General features: G+C 40.7%; 1 protein-coding gene across 1 annotated transcript in view; it reads right to left on the bottom strand.

The window, feature by feature from the left end:
* Nucleotides 1–19094, bottom strand: part of LOC121276798 (transcription factor TFIIIB component B'' homolog) — a 134781-nt gene that overhangs the window by 67293 nt on the left and 48394 nt on the right. The window contains exons 8-14 of the mRNA XM_041185343.1: nucleotides 13370–13464; nucleotides 13010–13064; nucleotides 12398–12544; nucleotides 10049–10354; nucleotides 8209–8398; nucleotides 3485–3770; nucleotides 554–654 (exon numbers count right to left, since the gene is read on the bottom strand). Coding sequence (XP_041041277.1) covers nucleotides 554–654; nucleotides 3485–3770; nucleotides 8209–8398; nucleotides 10049–10354; nucleotides 12398–12544; nucleotides 13010–13064; nucleotides 13370–13464 — 1180 coding nt within the window. The remainder of the gene's footprint in view (nucleotides 1–553; nucleotides 655–3484; nucleotides 3771–8208; nucleotides 8399–10048; nucleotides 10355–12397; nucleotides 12545–13009; nucleotides 13065–13369; nucleotides 13465–19094) is intronic.

Below are 19094 nucleotides of genomic sequence, written 5' to 3'. Positions count from 1 at the left end.
GAGACAAATCTGCTCTTAGTTTATTACTATAAATTGGCAATTGTACATAGAATCCAAATTTCACAGAAAATAACAAAAACCTAAGGAAGAATGGTATCCTGAATGCATGTGAAATGAAAGAGTAGCCTCCCGAAAACCAAAATGTAGCCCCGAAAAACAAAAAGTAGCCCTCAGCAAAATTAAGCTAGGCAGTTTTTTTTTCCAAAAAGAGTCCTTAAAAAAATATTTTGATCCCTGCTACAGACATTGACCCTCCACTAAGAAATCCTTAAAAACAGTTTCTTGGTAGTAATTAAGCTTTGCAGTTGTTCACTTTTATATTGTATCATTAATAGGAGCCAAGAATAATTCAGCAGTTGACATAATACCGTTTCATAAAGTATGCCTTGTGAAGGAACTGAAAAATCAAGATAAATCACTCTCAAATCTACTAAGCAACGGACAGGCCGCATCACCGAAAACAACCTGAGAGCAGATGATCTGTCTGTCTGCCCAATGAATGGTGTGCTCTACTGAAACAAAACAAAAAAGACAAGAAAATGCAATTTGTTACCGTGATTCAGTGGCAGCATCTTGTGCTTTATTTGCTAATATCTCCTCAGTTACAGTTTTGCCACCTTCTATTGTTTCTGGCATCAGTACACTGCTGACCTCCTATATAAAAGTAAAACCAGTTCAAAGTTATACTGAATTGGGGGAAAAAAAGCCATTCAGAAAAAGTCATAAAGAGATTAATTTTGCTGCTGGGAAAACAAATCTCAAAGCTCACAAGCCCTTTCCTGATATCAAAATAGTTGTGTAATTTTGTCCAATACTGTAGGCGCCATTACTGGCATCCCTTCCAGACCGTTTAGGAATAGTATACAAACAAAGCTAATCTTGTAAGTTGAAAATTGATATCAGGCACTGTACTGAAACCCTACAAGGCTGCTACATAAACAGGAGTTTAAACAATCAAACAACACGAAGAACATGAATTATCCAGTGGACCTAACACTGCTATTAGATGCACCATGTAAGAATATTTATATAATCATAGAATGGTAATAGCACAGGAGGCCATTCAGCCCATTATGTCTGTTATGCTCTTTCAGAGAGCCAGATCACCTATTGCTATTTCCTTGCCTTTTCCCCACAGCACTGCATTTTTTTCCTTTTCAGTCAATGGTCTAATTCCATTTTGAAAGCCTCAATTGACCCTGCCTCCACCACACTCTCAGACAGTGCATTGCTAATCACTCAATGCATGAAAATGTTTTTCCTTATGTCGCCATTGCTTCTTTTGACAATCTATGCCCTCTGATTCTCAATTCTTCCACCAATGGGAACAGTTTCTCCCTAACTAATCTATCCACGCCCCTCAAGATTTTCAATACCTCTAACAAATTTCCTTTCAACCTTTTCTCCTCTTATATTTTTAGACTTTACTTCTACTAGCTACTGTTGCTATGCTCTTCATTTCAAGTCCTGTACCACAAAGTTCTGAAGGTTGGAAGAAAATAAATGTATTTATATCTAGCACCTTTCACAATCTTGGACCTCCCAAAGCTCTTCATAGTAAAAGTACTTTTGAAGTGTAGTCCCTATTGTAACATTGGAAATCCCAGTTTGCACACAGCACTGCCACAAATAGTAATGTAATAATGACCAGGCAATCAGTGTTTGTGATTATGTTTGAGGGTTAAATAATGCCAGGGCACAATGGAGAACTCCCCTACTCTTCACTGAAATTGTGCCACTGGATCATTTACATCCACCTAAGGGGGCAGATGAGGCCTCGGTTTAACGTCTCAACAATGCACTCACTGAATGCTGCACTGGAGTGTCAATATTGATTTTTGGGCTCTAGTTCTAGAATGGGACTTGAAACCATAATCTTCCAACTCAAGAAAGAAGGCTGCCAAATGAATTGCAGCTGATTTCTAGCTTTAACAAGCACACAGGTACAGCTTGCTAGCCAAAGGATTTCTCCCAATGGTTGGCACAATTAATGAATCACAGTACAGTGAAAACTGTAGAAACGGACATGCTCTAAAAACAGACACCTGCAAAAATACTTATTGAGACCCCCAAGTAACTTGTATGATGCAATATACAAGAGGCAATGTGAAACCACAAGCACTAGCAAAGTATAAAACACAAATAATAGCCTTCAATGCACCAAGCCGTTTTATGACTTTAAACACAGGGCACAACCTATAGAATCGGAATCACATGTACTTCTCCTTGCAAGTTGTTTCCTGTGCAAAGTGGCAGCCATTTTATGAGAGACACTCCTTTTGTGACTCAGCAGCCATAGCAAAAGAGAAACTGTTCTAACTTGAGGTGAGAAATTCTTTCAGAAAACTAACAACTGCCTCATCCTGACCTGTATGCACAGGTCTTACCACACTTCCAGGTGCAAACAACGGGGGGCACCATTCCTTCCTACCCCAACATCAATGCACTCTTTCAGTTACTTCTGGAAGCTGTTCCCCTCTGACTTTGCCATCATCATCTTCTCCTCAGCTTTTGATGGTGGATCTACTTATTTGAAGAGCTTTGGCCTTCTGGATACCCATCCTGGATTTCTATGTATTGAGTGATAAACAGGCATGTAGATCCCCAGCCACCAGTCAGTCTTCCTGCAGACTCACTGCTCAACCAGAAAACTGCAGTTTCATTCATGGAGTGATTTTTTTTCTGTTTTTCATCCCAAATGTTATCAATCCGTTCTAAGGCTTGTTTGTGGAAGCTTCAATGTAGTTGCACAATCTGTCATCACATTTCTCTCTCACGCTGATCTGTGACTACCCTAACTTTACTAAGTAGAACTGAGAACTATACTTCATTACTGAAGTTATACTCCAAGTGGGAATTTCAATTGTAGAACTGTGAAGTGATCAGAGCCAAATTCTGATGTGTGGGAGGGGGATTCTTAGCATTGTTACAGCTTATTAGGAGCAGATCATAGACTCAACTGGTTCTTCAATTTTTTTCCTATCTGTCCATGGGATGTGGACATCAGTGGCTAGGCCAGCACTTATTGGTCATCCTTAATCGCCCTTGTTCAGGGAGCATTTAAGAGTCAACCACATTGCTGAGGGTCTGGAGTCGCATGTAAGCCAGACCAGGATGGCAGATTTCCTTCCCTAAAGGACATTAGTGATCTAGGTGGGTTTTACGACAATCGGCAATGGTTTTGTGGTCATCAAACTAATAATTCCAGATTATTTTATTGAATTCAAATTTCACCATCTGCATGGTGGGATTTGAAGCCGGGTCCCTAGAATACTGATATCCTGGGTCTCTGGAATACTCGTCCAGTGACAATACCACTATGCTATCGCCTCCCATTGCTGGGAAAACATTTTACAGTGCACACAATGACCATTTTTAAAATAAGAATACCGGCAAAAAAAAAGATAGCTGATGCCAGTCCCCAGAATGCCCGGAATTTGCAGGTTTCACCGTATACTTAAAGAACAGTATATATTTTACACACCTTTTCAGACATTTCATTATTCATGATAACAGAAGATTCATCATTGGTAGCATCCTGATCCTGCCCAGATGATTCTTTCAGTTTGTCACTCTTGTCTTCCTTTACGTCATCGTAAGATGCAAAAGCTTCTGAAGCAGTTTTATCACTCCCTTTTCCACCTGCTCTTTTTCTTCCAACCACTTTTAAATTAGGTTTAGGCTTCTGGAGGCGAACATGTTGTGATTTCTTATCATTTTCTGTTGTAACTGGTGAGGTTGCTTCTGATACTGCTACACTTTCATGGTCACTGAAACAAATAATTAAACACCAGAATAACTTCAAAATGAAATTGAGAAATTTAAAATGCAACCTAATTTTCAAGATTCATGCTACACCACTAGCATTGACCAATTAACTTGGAAAAATACAGTGGAATCCTAAGAAATAATTCTCATTGGCATGCAGTTCCCGGCTACAAACATCCACTTTTACCTTAATTTTGTTTCTTTTTGTGTTCGCCATGATTAGGATTTCTGTTTTGTGAATGTGTCGTTTCTACTTTGAACACCAAATGTCAGAATGAAGCACTCCCAGTGCAAACGTAAAGTTCTGTGTAAATAATGTGACTTAACCACAACCACAAGAAAAGCACTCCTTATCACACCATGATGATTTTCTGTCAATTTTCCATTGCACCCAAGTTCTTGAAACAAAATTAATGAAAAAACGCTCCTTGAACAATCATACTATTCAGAGGCGTTGCAGCTTCATGAGTAGATGCAACAGTCACAAGGATGTTTTTACTCTTCTTAAATTACAGCTTTACAATTCCTAGAACAAAGTTTCTTTTAGAAAAGGTTTAATCCATGAATTTTACTTTAACTTGTTCTTCTGCAGAATATATTATTTGCATTATTTTGTTTTCTGAAATTACTATTTCAAGTTTACTATATTCCATTAGCTATCCAATATAACTAACATTTCCTCAGATACATTACTTAACAAGCTAAGGACCTCAGCTTATCAAGATGTTACATATGGATCTCTGTTTGACACTGAGCAATAGCCTCATTGCATACTTTGTACTGCTCAAGGCCCTTGCTTCCTTATGTTGCACCAACTAAAAATGCATTGAGTATTCCAGATGTACCCTAACCAGATTATTGTTCAGCTTCCAAGGATTTGAACTCAACTGGCTTAGCAATATAATTGTTTAGTTTACTTATTATCTCACTGTTTGGCCAACATCTTTGGATCTCTTCCACTTTCTGCATGGAAAGTTCTAGCACATCAATGTGCTTGCTAGTTTTACCTTCATTTCATGTATTGTGTTGCATTTCTCCATTTTGAACTTCCTCCCAGTAAAAACCCAGTGAAGTCAAAAGCTTTGTTTTATAGCTTGTATATCTCCTCTGCCTCCATTGTCTTCCCCCACCTCACCATCACCACCATTCTGATGCCCACTCCAAATACAACCATATTTAGGACATTTAACCCCAAGTTAGTTACGGACACCTGGAACAAGAAAGATCCCTGAACAAATCCCTGGGGCACTCCACCCAATACCAGCAACCACCACCAACACCTCCCCACCCACCCCATTTGTAACCCAGTTCCCTTAATAACTACCTGCAATTTCCTTTCTTGTAGGAAGGTCATCAGAGACCTTTATTTGTAAAAGAACGTGTTATGAGAGAATTTTATCAGACATTTTGTTGGCATAGGTACATACCTTCATTGGGTCAATTTTTGTCTGCTTTTCACCAAGTGTATATTTATTTGTCAGGGATAAAGCAGAAGGGAAAAAAAGAGCCTGTGTGTATCACTTCCACTTATGGGGCCTATTGGGGTGAGGGACAGTAGAGCATTTGAACTTGAAGTAGGCACAAGCCTGTAAATGTAATTTTAACTTAGCAGGATGACAACAGCATGCCTCACACATCATTTTCTGGTTAAAGATGGTATTACAGTACTGGAGAGAGAGGATGCTCCAGAGGGGTCAAGGACAGAATCTCTACGTCTAGGGGTAAGGAATGGGAAAGTGCAATAACATTGACTGGCATAGTATATAGTGGAAGGGATGTGGAGAAACAAATTTGCAAAGAAATCACAGAGAGGTGCGAGAGTTATAGAGTAATCATAACGGGGGACTTCAATTATCCAAATACAGACTGGGATAGAAATAGTACCAAAGACAAGAGGGGCAAGAGTTCCTGGAATGTGTTCAAGACAATTTTCTACAGCAGTATGTTTCCAATCCAACATGATGACACGCACATTTCGACCTGGTTCTGATGACTGAGTTGGTTTAAAAAGGACAGAGAAAGATACAGGGCAGGGATAATCAATTGGGGGAAAGCCAACTTTGATGGGATAAGAATGCATCTGAGTCGAGTGAGTTAGAATCAAGTGTTGGCAGAGAAGACAGTGGCTGAACAATGGGTCACCTTCAAAGAAAAAGTATTGCAGGCAATGTCAAGGTATATTCCCTTCAAGGGGAAAGGTAGGACAAATAAATCCAGAGCGCCCTGGATGACGAGAGAGATAGAGGTAAAGATGAAAATGAAGAAGTGCACGTATGACAGATGTCAGGTAGAAAATACAATGGAGAATCAGGCTGAATTAGAAGGACCAGAGGGGAACTGAAGAAACTAATAAGAAAAGCAAGGAGAAAGCATGAATAGAGGCTGGCAGCAAACATAAAAGGGAATCCTAAGGTCTTCTATAAGCATGTAAATAATACAAGGGTGATAAAAGAAAGAGTAGGGCCAATTAGAGACAAAAAAGGGGACTTCCATGTGGAGGCTGGAGAAATAGGTGGTGTCGAACAAGTATTTTGTATCTGTCTTTACAAAGGAAGAACTTGCTACTCAGGCCAACGAGAGGAGGTAATAGGTACACTGGAAGAACTTATAATCAAGAGGAAGGAGGTGTTGGAAAGACCATCTTTACTTAAAATAGATAAGATACACCAGGACTGGATGAGAGGGTGCTGAGGGAAGTGAGAATGGAAATTGCAGAAGCACTAGTGATAATCTTCCAGTCTTCCTTAGGCACAGGGGAGTTGTCAGAGGACTGGAGAACTGCAAATGTTATACCCTTGTTCAAAAAGGGTGCAAGAATAAAGCTGGCAACTACAGGCCAGTCAGTTCGACCTCAGTGGTAGGGAAACTTCTGGAAACTATAGTACGGGATAAAATCAATAATCACTTAGACAAGAGCAAGATAATTAATGAAAGCCAGCATGGATTCATCAAGGGAAAATCATATTTAACTAACTTGTTGAAGTTTTTTGAGGAGGTAACAGAAGGGTGATAAAGGAAACACTGTTGATATGGATTTTCAAAAGGCATTTGATACAGTGCCACACAACAGACTTGCGAGCAAAATTCTAGGTCATGGAACAAAAGGGAAAGTAGGCATGGATAAGAAGTTGGCCGAGTGACAGGAAACGAAGAATAGTGATAAACGGTTGTTTATCAGATTGGAGGAAAGTTTGTACTGGAGTTCCCCATGGGGTCAGTGTTGGGACCTTTGCTGTTCCTGATATAGATTAATGACTTAGCCTGTGGTGTGCAGGGCATGAGTTCAAAATTTGCAGATGATACGAAGCTTGGAAATGTTGTCAACTGTGATGGAGATAGTCTTGAACTTCAAAAGGATTTAGGCATGTTGGTGGAATGGGCAGACAAGTCAGAGGTGAAGTACAATGCAGAGAAGTGCAAGGTGGTTCGTTTGGGAAGGAAAGATATGGTGAGACAGAATAAAACAAAGGGAGAAACTCTAAAGGAGGTGCAAGAACAGAGGGACCTCAGTGTATATGTGTATAGGTCATTGAAGATGGCAGGGCATGTTGAGAGGGCAGTTAATAAAGCAGATAGTATCTTAGGCTTTATTAATAGGGGCATTGAGTACAAGAGTAAGGAGGTCATGTTGAACTAGCTCGGCCTCAACTGGAAAACTGTGTCCAGTTCTGGGTGCCATACTTGAGGAAAGATGTGAAGGCATTGGAGAGAGAACAGAGGAGATTCACAAGAATGATTCCTGGGATGAAGAACTGTAACTATGAGGATAGATTGGAGAGGTTGGGACTGTTTTCCTTGGAGAAAAGAAGGCTGAGAGGAGACTTGATAGAGGTATTTACGATCCTGAGGGGTATGGACAGGGTAAGTAGTGAGAAACTGTTCACACTCAAGGCAGCATCAAGAACTAAAGGGCAAAAATTAAAAATAATTGGCAAAAAGAGTAAATATGATGTAAGGAAAAACTTTTTCCACCCAGAAGGTGGTTGGAGTCTGGAACAAACTTCCTGAAAGTGTGGTGGAGGCAGGTTCGATCAAGGTATTCGAAAGGGATTGCTACCTGAAAAGAGAGAACGTGCAAGGCTGTGATAAGGCAGGGAATGGGACTAGGTAGAATGCGCTTTCAGAGAGTCAGTGCAGACTTGATGGGCCAAATGGCCTCCTTCTGCACTGTAACAGTACTGTGATTTACACATCATGGAGGCCCAAATGTGATTGTGCCACAGCAAGTGGGCCTTAATGCTTGCACCCAGTTCCCTCAGCTCAGGTGACAGGTGAATGAACAGGCGAATGGACAGGCTACAAAGAGTCACTAAAAAGGCATTTATCGTTTACTTTAAATAGAAGGAGAATTGCCAGGGTGAGGGGACAGCTTTGGACAGCAGCTAGGAGACCCCAAAACTACAGTCATTACATTAAAAGCACTATATAAACACAATTTACCTAAAGGGTTTATTTTGATCATTGCTCTTCTCTTTTCTCTTAGTTTCTGATGAAGGCCGTTTGTTTTCAGAGGTCCCTTGATTAGTTGATATTTCACCATTGACCATATGGTATTCATCTCCGCCTTCTGCAATTTGCTCCCCAACACTGACGTCTTGATCAGAATTCGAAGTTGAAGATTTCTGGATTCCTATTCAAATTGTTTACCAAAAATATAATCATTATGGCAACTGAAGCCAGAAAAAAGCATTTTGTATTCACTTAGCTTCAAATTCAAGTGGGTTAGTTTCCCTTCAGGCAATATGCATAGCTCTATAAATCCGTTTGATGTAGTGGCACAACGGAATTGAGTTCAAGCATACTGCTTTATACTGCTTTACAGAGTGCAACAATTGTTATTCTATTATTTTTTTATTCTAAAAGTGTTGTTGCCTTAATGGGACAGGATAGCACATGAGCCAGGCATCCTCCAATGCCTGGTCCAAAATAGTCTGTTTAGCCAAAATGACCTAAGAGTGTTTGTAAGCTAATTGTTTGCAGCCACAACTGCTGAGCCTGATCCTGTCCTCACCTTATGTTTATGCATGCACATCTACAGAAAGTACTACTAGATAGTAAAGAGAAGGAGGAACCATTACAACTGTTACATTCCTAATCCAGGAATATTGTGGCCAATTGCAGCATGTCTACTATTACCCATGCTAATATCAACTAATTTGACACAGACCAAGAATCTATCTTGTGACATGTAGTGCAGTCTCAGCTACACACTTAATATTCACCCCAGATATTTGGTTTGGTTCAGTACAATAGCAAGCCCTTACTTCCTAGAGTGCAAAGAATCTAGGACACTGCAGCAATCCCAAGAGCCTAACAAAACCCCATGACACTATTTCAATTTATTGAATAATTCACACATTTAAGTTGCCTTTGACTGTTAACTGCAATTCAAACACAATGAACAAAACAAGCAGGCAACAGAGTGATGTTAGCGTATCTAGTGCTGTTACACATGCATGTCTCCCTGACAACTACCAAATTCTCATCATTTGCTCTCTAGGTGTAATGTATTTCAACAGTCTGAGTTATTTTCTGTAAATGAACTTGGCATTTTAAGTTGATTGGTATCAAAAGAAGAAAAAACCAATGCATCCACAGGCAAAAACGCTCAACTTCGGTCAGAATATATTTCGGCCTGCAATTTTCAACTTCCCAGTTGTGGCATTTTGTAAAGGCAAATAGTAACCAGCCACTTGCTCATGAAAAGGAAACTTGAAGGGGGTCAGTCACCACAGGTATCTCGTGTACTTCCCAGCAGCCAGCTAAAGAGCACCAATGACAGAGGACTAGCAATATCTTGGCTTTTCAATGAAAGTACACTGAACTGGCTTGAGGGGTTGGCTGGAGGAAGAGAACTTCAGAAGAGATGAATGATAAAACGCAACAAAACAAATCACAGAATCACCATCATCACTACAACAATGAATACTGCAAATCCTGAAATATGGGCAGGGTCAGAATGAAGAACTGAACTTCTTTCAGCAAGTACAAAGGCAGATTGTACCAGGATGTTAGAGACATAGGCTGTCACTATAATTAAGTTTCTGACCTTTCTGCTTTTCCCCTTCCAAGTAATTTTATTTAGAAGCTCCTTTTAGATCTGTTGCAGCAGAGACTGTTTACCAAAGTCTCAAATGATGCTCTTTTCGGATTAACACCCTCATGATTTTGTTCTCTGTCAACCATCTTGCCCACAGTTGGTGCATAGCCTGGAGAAGAATGGGGGAAAACAGGACTGATTGCCTTTAATACAATAGATAGAGAACTCAACAATTCTTACCTTTCTTGCACTGCCGTACTTTCTGCTTTGGTTCCTGAGAACCATTTTCCTTCTGAGGTGGTTCTTCAGCAGTTTTTTGTACTGCTAGGTCTGCAGCAACTTCTTTTTTCCGTTTTCGCTTGCGTTTGGTTGGGAGGGGCTTTGATATAGTTTCTCTTTTCTCTGTATCTTCCTGACCTTCTCCACTGCAAGATGCCTCAGTTCCCTCCACTACACCATCAGCGTCAGCTTCAACTAATTCAGTGTCACCAACTTCAACTGGATCAGGGTCATCAGGATCACTTTCTATCTCTGTCAATTTCTTTCCTAAATGCACAAGATATGTAAAAAGACATAAGATAACAAGCATTCATTGTTACAGAACCATTTGCATGTGTACAACTTTTGCAAGTTTACAAGCAAATTATTACGGAAAATGCACACTATAGGGGCAAAAAAATTCAGTTCAAAAATACCATACTTCATAGATCCATCAATTGTTTTCTTTGTTAAAAATTATCCAACTCAGTATCCCAAGGACCAAAAGTTTACTTTTACACATATTTGCTAATGTATAAGAGATTATAATCTCATTGCAATGGAATGAGTTTTGATACAATTTATTTCTCTACATTCAGTGTAAAAATGTTTATCAAAAATATTTCAGTAGATAGATTCCACAATGGAAGAGAGAGGTCATTAGCACAGATAGAAATCTAATTTGCATCTGCTAGCACAAATGCAATGATTATGATTTGTTTGCTCATCAAGATGAGCAATAAGTACTGGAAAAGGAACAGCTTTCATTCACCAAGTGTCAGCATTAAGGCACACTTAGGTCAAGTACAGTAGTCAGAAATAGTTAAAGCTCTGTTACTCTGCCCTAAAAATGCACTTCTGCCCTGTTTATTCAACCCGAACTTTACTAATGCTTCTCATTAAGGTCAGTTGATGTCACAGTCAGTGCTTCACAGCAAGTGAAACAGAATAACTCTAAGAACAGCTCTGAAGCTGAGCAACAGAAATGGTGTGCATATGTATGTTACCTTTTTGATATGAGCACACAGGTTTCTCTATTCAGCACTGTCACCAAAGGATAAGCCTAAAGGTTCCATAAGTTTACATCTGTGGATTTTCTCTTATGAAGTGCTAATGTAAATACCAAGCCATATATCATGATGCTGGTGCAGAGTGAAGGATCAGGTGTGGACAATGCGCAACTACACAACAAAACTGAATAGACAACATTAAACATTTATTTAAAGATACTTGAAAGGGTTTCCCACTACACTCAGCTGACTAAGGAGCAGCAGAACTACATATATGTATATGGTAGGTTCCAAGTTTGATTGCAGTCCATGCTGACCTCATTCAAGGCAACAACTAGGATATCACAAGTAGCTTTGGAACTCTTGGGGTACGGAAAATGAATTAGGTTACCGTTTCTAATGGCTATCCAGTAACTCCTGCTAAAAGTGTATATGTGGCTACATCTGCTATGACAGGTAAAGGTTTGGCTGAGATGTCCACATGGCCAAATATCCTCTGGCATTCACTCCCTTGGTTACCATCACTTGAACCATATACTGGATGGAAACCAATGTTTGTGAAACCATATTAGAGTAACGCATTAATGACTTTGGGAGAAGTGGGAGGTGGAGGCATGGAGGGAAGAGGGAGAAAAATAGCAGTAAAAGGGAGCTAACAGGAAGCACTGTGTTCAGTAAATTGGTTTTTAAATGCCCTTAAAAGTCACGATTCCTTCCTCATAAGCTTTATTTTAAAAATATTTGAGCTTTGTCGTAACATGACAGATTTTGACACCTCCCATTATAACAAGAATGAGGCCATTCTGTCACACACCATCTAAAATGGTAAATTTTCTAAAGCAAAAAAAATGGATAGTATTCTAACATGCCGTCAGAGTACCACATTAGTGCAGTGTCTCAGTGCCTGTAATCCCAACTTCAAATAATTATTTCTAATCAGCCTTTCTCTAAACAATGATCTCAACTTTAGCCTAGTTTAGCCATTAGCAGTAACCGAGTTTTTACCCAGAGAAGGAAAAATGATCAAGGTCTCTACCTCAGATTATCCAAACAGTCCTTTTTGGCTGGCCTTTATGACACAATGGTACAAGACGTTTAGATCTCTGTTGTTTCACTCTCAACTTTCAATCTCAGTTTAAAGCAAAAGGCCCAAAAAATTCCAAAGATATGGAACTATAGTTAAGGTCTTTAAAAAGAGTATATGTTGATTTTGAAATACAAAATCTGTGCTACATAGTAGTTTGAAGAAAGTACCGTCTTTGTTAGTTTGCTGTAAAATGGCCATGACTGAAGATAATTAAATATTTTAAAACTATTTTACCTTTCCTGTTCCGTTTGGTTGTTGATGGCTTCCTTGGAACTTGGCTTTTGATTTTCTCATTCCTTTCTTTCTTCTTCTTTGATTCCGCTTCCAAAACGCGGGTTAACAGGTCTCCAAAAAATTCCAGATCAAGTGGCTTCTTCTCCTCTATGTGACAATGAGCAAATTGAAACATACCAGAGCAAGACACCCATCAACGTAGAACAGACACTGATGGGGTACAAGGTGACAAGCTAAAACTTCAACTACCAAGCAAAGTAGAAACAATGGAGCAACTGTATATTATTATTAAAAGAAACACTGGGCCCACAGGGCCATTAAACCATATGGGAAACCACAGACTCCACACAAAGCAAACAAGTTAGGAAAAGCAGTCCAGCAGTAAATCTTCTCTTAAAATTAGCCAAGATTTAATAGGCTGATTGCTTACTGCTCATTTTCCCATACCCTTAGTAATCCAAATATCATGAAGTTCACTCCTGTGGTATCACTGCTCTCCAGTTACGCTGTTGGTGTTCAAATTGCTTGCCTGGTCTTCACACCTTATGCAAGCATGCAATAGTATCAGTGAAGTAGAGAATCTTCTGCCCATTTAAAAACTAGCATACTTACTGAATGCTTTGTCAATCCTCCACGAATTCAATTTTTCTTCACGTTTAAACTTGTTCTGCGGAAAAAAAACTGTTAATAAAAATATTTTTCACTTTTGTAAAAGTGATTGTTTAAACTTTTTTTCCCTGTATCTTGTGTATACTATATAAAGTGTTGATAAAGACAAGCATGCTTACATGTTCCAACTTGCAATAGAGCAACATGCATTTGTTTTGATATACAGGTCAATACTCTGCTTCTGCAAGACCCAAAAATGCATATTCGTTGGGCCAAATGGCCTCCATCTGTATTGTAAAGTTCTATGATTCGATTAACTACTAGATGATTAGAGAACAAAGTTCAGAAGACAATTGAAATTACCTTTATTTCTATTCTTGTCCTGTTGGGGAACAGTTGGCCAATCATAGAAAAATCTGTCCCAACCATACTGATTGCTAGAAAGAACATGTCTGTTTCTGGAAAGAATTAAAACGTAGAAATTTACTAAAGGAACCAATATATTACAAATAGAATCAACACAAGGCAAAAAAATTACTTTTTTTAAAACAAAAATTATGCAATATAAAACAAAATAAAAAAGAAATTGCAGAACGTTAGAAAGAGTTACTAGCATGTCTTTAAATGTGTACATTACAACACACAACTGTGCCAAAGTCTTAGTACAACACTGTCAGCTCTTTTACAACTTACTTTTCTTTACATTCATGGGATATGGATGTTGTTGCCCATCCCCAATTACAGAGAAGGTGGTGGAGGGCCACCTCCTTGAACCACTGCAATCCACGTGTTGTATGTACACCCATACCACTGAAAGGAAGTGAATTCCCGGTTTCCAGCAACAGTGAGGAAAGAGCATTATAGTTCCAAGTCAGGATGGTGTTTGACTGGATGAAAGGGAATGCAGATGGTGGTGGTGTTCCCTTGCGGCTGCTGCCCCTTGTCCTTTTAAGTGGTAGAGGTTGCAGGTTTCAAAGTTGCATTCAAAGAAAGCTTCATGAGTTGCTGCTGCACATCCATGAGATGGTACACACTGCTGCCACTGTGCGCTAGCAGTGGAGAGGGAATGATTGTTTAAGGTGGTGGATGGGGTTCAAGAGTTTGAAAAAGCAGGGGGAAAACTAGTACTAGTGGTACAGGGGGCAATTCAAGTTTTGGTTGGGGGGGAATGTAATAATCATGGGGGACTTAGACAGGGGAATAGATACTGTTCTCTGCAGCTGAGAGCGCGAGCCCTGAAGACCATTTTGCCTGCCCAGTGCCAGGGTTAAGAACATCTTCTCAAGGCTGGAGAGGAAGAATCCAGGTGCAGTAGTCCAGGTAGGTACCAAAGGTAGAATTAAAAAAATAAATCGGCTCTGGGAACATGAGCAACTAGCAGCTAAATTAAAAAGCAGAACCACAAATGGTAACGATCTCTTGCTTGCTACCTGAGGCATGAACAAATTTGCATAGAATCAATACAACCAGAGTTGAATATGTGACTCAAAGATTAGTGTAAAAAAATGGATTTCATTTCACAAGATAGCACGTATAGAGAGGTGGTCATGCCGCAGGCTAAGAGTCCACAGGCAGGGAGGAAATGGGTGACCACCAGGCAGAGCAAGAGAATTGGCAGGCAGTGCAGGAATCTCCTGTGGTTATTCCCCTGCTAAACAAATATACTGCTTTGGATACTGTTGAGGGGAATGGCCTCTCAGGGGAAAGCAGCAACAGCCAAATTCGTTGCATCACGGTTGGCTCTGCACAGGAGAGGAACAAAAAAGTGTGGGAATGCAATAGTTACAGGGGATTCAATTGTAAGGGGGATAGATAGGCATCTCTGTGGCCACAAACGAGACTTCAGGATGGTATGCTGCCTCCCTGGTGCTCGGGTCAAGGGTGTCTCAGAGCGGCTACAGGACATTCTGAAGGGGGAGGGTGAACAGTTAGTGGCTGTGGTACACATTGGGACAAACGGCATAGGTAAAAAAAGGGATGAGGTCCCTAAAAGCAGAATATAGGGAGTTAGGAAGTAAGTTGAAAAGTAGGACCTCAAAGGTAGTGATCTCAGGATTACTGCCAGTGCCACGTGCTAGTCAGAGTAGAAATAGCAGGATACATTGGACGAATACTTGGCTGAAGAGATGGTGCAAGTGGGAGGGTTTCAGATTCCTGGGACATTGGGACAGGTTCTGGGAGAGGTGGGACCAGTACAAACTGGATGGGTTACACCTGGGCTGATGTCCTAGGGGGGAATATTTGCTAGAGTGGTTGAGGAGGGTTTAAACTAAAATGGCAGGGAGATGGGAACCGGTACAAGGAGAGAGAGAGAGGAGGGGGAATCAAGGGCAAGAACAAAAGACAGAAAGGGGAATAAGAAAAGTGATAGGCAAAGAAATCAAGGGCAAGAATCAAACAGGGCTTCAGTGAAAAATAGTGGGAACAGGACAAGTAATTTAAAAAAGACAAGCCTTAAGGCTTTGTGTCTTAACACAAGGAGCATTCGCAATAAAGTGGATGAATTAACCACGCAAACAGATGTAAACATACAGAGACATGGCTGCAGGGTGACCAGGGATAGGAACTGAACATCCAGGGGTATTCAGTATTTAGGAAGGACAGACAAAAAGGAAAAGGCAGTGGAGTTGCATTGCTGGTTAAAGAGGAAATTAACACAATAGTGAGGAAAGATATTAGCTCCAACAATGTGGAATCTGTATGGGTAGAGCTGAGAAACACTAAAGGGCAAAAAATGTTAGTGGGGTTGTACACAGACCCTCAAACTATAGTGGTGATGTTGGGAATGGCATTAAACAGGAAATTAGATATGCATGCAATAAAGGAACATCTGTAATTATGGGTGACTTTAATCTGCATATAGATTGGGCAAATCAAATTAGTAACAATACCATAGAGGAGGAATTCCAGGAGTGTAAACGGGATGGTTCTCTGGACCAATACGTTGAGGAACCAAATAGAGAACAGGCCATCATAGACTGGGTATTGTGTAATGAGAAAAGAATAATTGGCAACCTAGTTTGCGAGGCCCCTATCATAGTATGATAGAATTCTTCAACAAGATGGAGAGTGACGTGGTTGATTCTGAGACTAGGGTCCTGAATCTTAATAAAGGAAACTACGATAGTATGAGGCGTCAGTTGGCTATGATGGATTGGGAAATGTTACTTAAACAGATGAGGTGGATAGGCAATGGCAAACATTCAAAGAGCACTTGGGTGAACTGCAACAATTGTTTATTCCTGTCTGGCGCAAAAGTAAAACAGGAAAGGTGGCCAAACCATGATTTACAAGGGAAATTACAGATAGTATTAGATCCAAGGAAGAGGCATACAAATTGGCTAGAAAAAACAACAGGCCTGAGGATTGGGAGCACTTTAGAATTCAGTAAAGGAGGACCAAGGGATTGATTAAGAAGGGGAAAATAGAGCACAAGAGTAAGCTTGCGGAGAACATAAAAACTGACCGCAAGTGTTTCGATAGGTATGTGAAGAGAAAAAGATAGGTGAATACAAATGTAGGTCCCTTACAATCAGAAACAGGGGAATTTATAATGGGGAACAAAGAAATGCTTGACCAAATAAATACATACTTTGATTCTGTCTTCGCAAAGGAGGACACAATAACATACCAGAAATGTTGGGGAATACAGGGTATAGTGAGGGAGAGGAACTGAAAGAAATCAGTATTAGTAGGGAAATGGTGTTGGCGAAATTGATGGAATTGAAGGCCGATAAATCCCCAGGGCCTGATAATCTACATCCCAGAGTGCTTAAGGAAGTGGCCCTAGAGATAGAGGATGCATTGATGGTCATCTTCTGAGATTCTATAGACTCTGGAACAGCTCATACAGATTGGAGGGCAGCAAATGTAACCCGACTTAAAAAGGGAGTGAGAGAGAAAATAGGGAATTATAGACCAGTCAGCCTGACAGCAGTAGTGGGGAAAATTCTATAGTCCGTTAATAAAAGATTTAATAGCTGAGCACTTGGAAAACAGTGTCAGGATAGGACAGAGTCAGCATGGATTTACGAAAGGGAAATCATGCTTGACAAATCTATTGGAAATTTTCAAAGGATGTAACAGGTAGAGTTGATGAGGGGGAGTCAGTGGATGTGGTTTATTTGGACTTTCAGAAGGCTTTCGACAACATCTCACATAGAGATTAGCGTGCAAAATTAAAGCGCATGGGATTGGGGATAGTGTATTGAGATGGATAGAAAACTGGTTGGCAGAGAGGAAACAAAGAGTAGGAATAAACAGGTCTTTTTCCGAATGGCAGGCAGTAACTAGTGGGGTACCACAGGGATCGGTACTGGGACCCCAGCTATTCACAATATATATTAATGATTTAGATGAGGGAACTAAATGTAATATCTCCAAATTTGCAGATGACACAAAGCTGGGTGGGAGGGTGAGCTGTGGATGCAGAGATGCTTCAGTGTGATTTGGATAAGCTGAGTGAGTGGGCAAATGCATGGCAGATGCAGCATAATGTGGATAAATGTGAGATTATCCACTTTGGTGGCAAAAACAGGAAGGCAGATTATTATCTGAATGGCTACAAATTGAAAGAGGGGAATGTGCAATGAGACTTGGGTGTCCTCGTACACCAGTCACTGAAGGTAAGCATGCAGGTGCTGTAGGCAGTAAAGAAGGCAAATGGTATGTTGGCCTTCATAGCCAGAGGATTCGAGTACAGGAGCAGGGATGTCTTGCTGCAATATACAGGGCCTTGGTGAGACCACACCTGGAATATTGTGTGCAGTTTTGGTCACCTTATCTGAGGAAAGATGTACTTGATATAGAGGGAGTGCAGCGAAGGTTTACCAGACTGGTTCTTGGGATGGCGGGACTGACATATGAGGAGAGATTGAGTCGGTTAGGATTATATTCACTGGAGTTCAGAAGAATGAAGGGGGGATCTCATAGAAACCTATAAAATTCTAACAGGACTATTTAGGGTAGATGCAGGAAAGATGTTCCCGATGGTAGAGGAGCCCAGAACCAGAGGTCACAGTCTGAGGATATGGGGTAGACCGTTTAGGACTGAGATGAGGAGCAATTTCTTCACCTAGAGAGTGGTGAGCCTGTGGAATTCACTACCACAGAGAGTAGTTGAGGCCAAAACATTGTATATTTTCAAGAAGGAATTAAATATAGTTCTTGGGGCAAAAGGGATCAAAGGGAATGAGGAGACAGTGCGAGCATTACCATCGCTGAATCGCCCACTATCAACATCCTGGGGGTTACCATTGACCAGAAACTGAACTGGACATATAAATACTGTGGCTACAAGAACAGGTCAGAGGCTAGGAATCCTGTGGTGGGTAACTCATCTCCCGACTCCCCAAAGCCTGTCCACCATCAACAAGGCACGAGTCAGGGGTGTAATGGAATACTCTCCACTTGCCTGGATGAGTGCAGCTCCAACAACACTCAAGAAGCTTGACACCATCCAAGACAAAGCAGCCCGCTTGATTGGCACCCCATCCACAAACATTCACTCGCTTCACCACCAATGAACAGTGGCAGCACTGTGTACCATCTACAAGATGCACTGCTGGAACTCACCAAGCTTCCTTAAGCAGCACCTTTCAAACCCACTGCCACTAAAATGTGGAAGGACAAGGACAGCAGACACACGGGAACACCTGCAAGTTCCCCTCCAAGCCACTTACCATCCCGACTTGGAAATATATCGCCGTTCATTCACTGTCGCTGGGTCAAAATCCTGGAACTCCCTCCCTAACAACACTGTGGATGTACCGACACATGGACTGCAGCAGTTCAAGAAGGCAGCTCACCACCACCTTCTCAAGGGCAATTAGGGATGGGCAATAAATGCTGGCCAAGCCAGCAATGCTCATATTCATGAACCAATAAGAAAAAACACCTTCAACCCTCCCTGTTCTGGGTCCTCCTGGTGTCACCTTTTATCAATACTGCATATTGCTAAAATAGACCAGCAATAACATTCAATTTGATATGTAAATTGCGTAGCAGGATTTTAAGCATGGTGCATTACTCTAGCTCGTCCTCCTCAAAGTCTGTCTCTGTATAGTTAAACTCTTTGTCCATCAGCCAG

This window comes from Carcharodon carcharias, chromosome 4 (genome assembly GCF_017639515.1).
Source record: "Carcharodon carcharias isolate sCarCar2 chromosome 4, sCarCar2.pri, whole genome shotgun sequence".
NCBI classification, from domain to species: Eukaryota; Metazoa; Chordata; class Chondrichthyes; order Lamniformes; family Lamnidae; genus Carcharodon; species Carcharodon carcharias.
The sequence above is the reverse complement of the archived record's forward strand: the minus strand, read 5'-3'. Positions and strand labels throughout refer to the sequence as shown.